A 973-nucleotide genomic window follows, 5' to 3' on the forward strand; every position below is an offset into this window, starting at 1 on the left:
CCCTCTCTCTCTCTCTCTCTCTGTCGTATGCGCCCTCGAGCTGCCCATCGCCGAGACCCGGCCGGCACGTCCCCGGCCTGTGCGGCTCGCACTGACCGATCGCCGCCGGAACCGTGACCCCTCCCGCCGGCCGGCCCACCGGGCAGACGAGATGGACAGCTACATGTTCCAGACAATCGCCCACTCGGCCATCCCCCTGTACGAGGAGTGCCTGGCGCACGCCGGGGTGCCGCTCTTCCGCGAGCCGATCACCGGCCGGCCGGTCCAGACGGCCATGGACTACGCGGCCGCCACCGAGGCCGACGAAGTGGAGGACCTCTTCCGCCTGCTGTCACGCGTCAAGGACGCCATCCCCTCCCTGCAGGCGGTCTGCTCCGGGGCCATCCTCTCGGACTACCAACGCCTGCGCGTGGAGAATGTGTACGCCCGCGCCCCGGCCCGCCGGCCCTGGCCCACGCCGAGCCAGGCCGCCTGCCTGCCCTGTCCCCCACCTGACACCTGTGCCCGCCTTCCCCCCCCCCCCCCCCCCCCCCCCTGGCCAAGCTGCCGGCGCCTCGACCTCGTGCCGCTGGCCCCGCTGTGGGCCCTGCCCCAGGCGGCCCTGGTCCCGCGCATGATCGCCGCCCCGCTGGACGCCGTCCTGGTCAAGGTGGCCGCCATGGGCCTGGTCCCGCGGCGGCACCTTGGCATGACTCTCTCGGCCATCTGGCCGACCCTCATGCGCCTGGTGCGCGCCCGCCCCCACGCACCTCTCCGTGTCCATCCCCCGGCCTGACACTTGCATGCCTGCGCCCTTCCCTCCCTCTCCCGGATGCACACACGCACACTCCCAACCCCAGGGCGACATGTACGGGCTGAATGTCGCCGGCGAAGGCGGCGAGTACGAGACCCTGGTGCTGGACGCCCCCTTCTTCTCGCGGCGGATTGTCCTGTGCGTGCTGCTCGACGATGTCGGCCCGGGCTCCCGGCCGTC

The 973-nt window shown here is 72.7% G+C and overlaps 2 protein-coding genes across 2 annotated transcripts in view; both read left to right on the plus strand.

Annotated features, from left to right (window-relative positions):
- The window catches only part of H696_05454 (hypothetical protein), a gene marked incomplete at both ends in the record, with an annotated part of 1,393 nt that extends 1,298 nt beyond the window's left edge, over nucleotides 1-95 (plus strand). The window contains one exon of the mRNA XM_009499280.1: nucleotides 56-95. Coding sequence (XP_009497555.1) covers nucleotides 56-95 — 40 coding nt within the window. The remainder of the gene's footprint in view (nucleotides 1-55) is intronic.
- Nucleotides 96-151: 56 nt separating this feature from the next.
- Nucleotides 152-973, plus strand: part of H696_05455 (hypothetical protein) — a gene marked incomplete at both ends in the record, with an annotated part of 4,362 nt that continues 3,540 nt past the window's right edge. The window contains 3 exons of the mRNA XM_009499281.1: nucleotides 152-420; nucleotides 544-727; nucleotides 840-931. Of these exons, the coding sequence (XP_009497556.1) occupies nucleotides 152-420; nucleotides 544-727; nucleotides 840-931 (545 nt within the window). The remainder of the gene's footprint in view (nucleotides 421-543; nucleotides 728-839; nucleotides 932-973) is intronic.

The sequence above is a fragment of the Fonticula alba genome (assembly GCF_000388065.1).
Source record: "Fonticula alba strain ATCC 38817 unplaced genomic scaffold supercont2.11, whole genome shotgun sequence".
In the NCBI taxonomy this organism is placed as follows: Eukaryota; order Rotosphaerida; family Fonticulaceae; genus Fonticula; species Fonticula alba.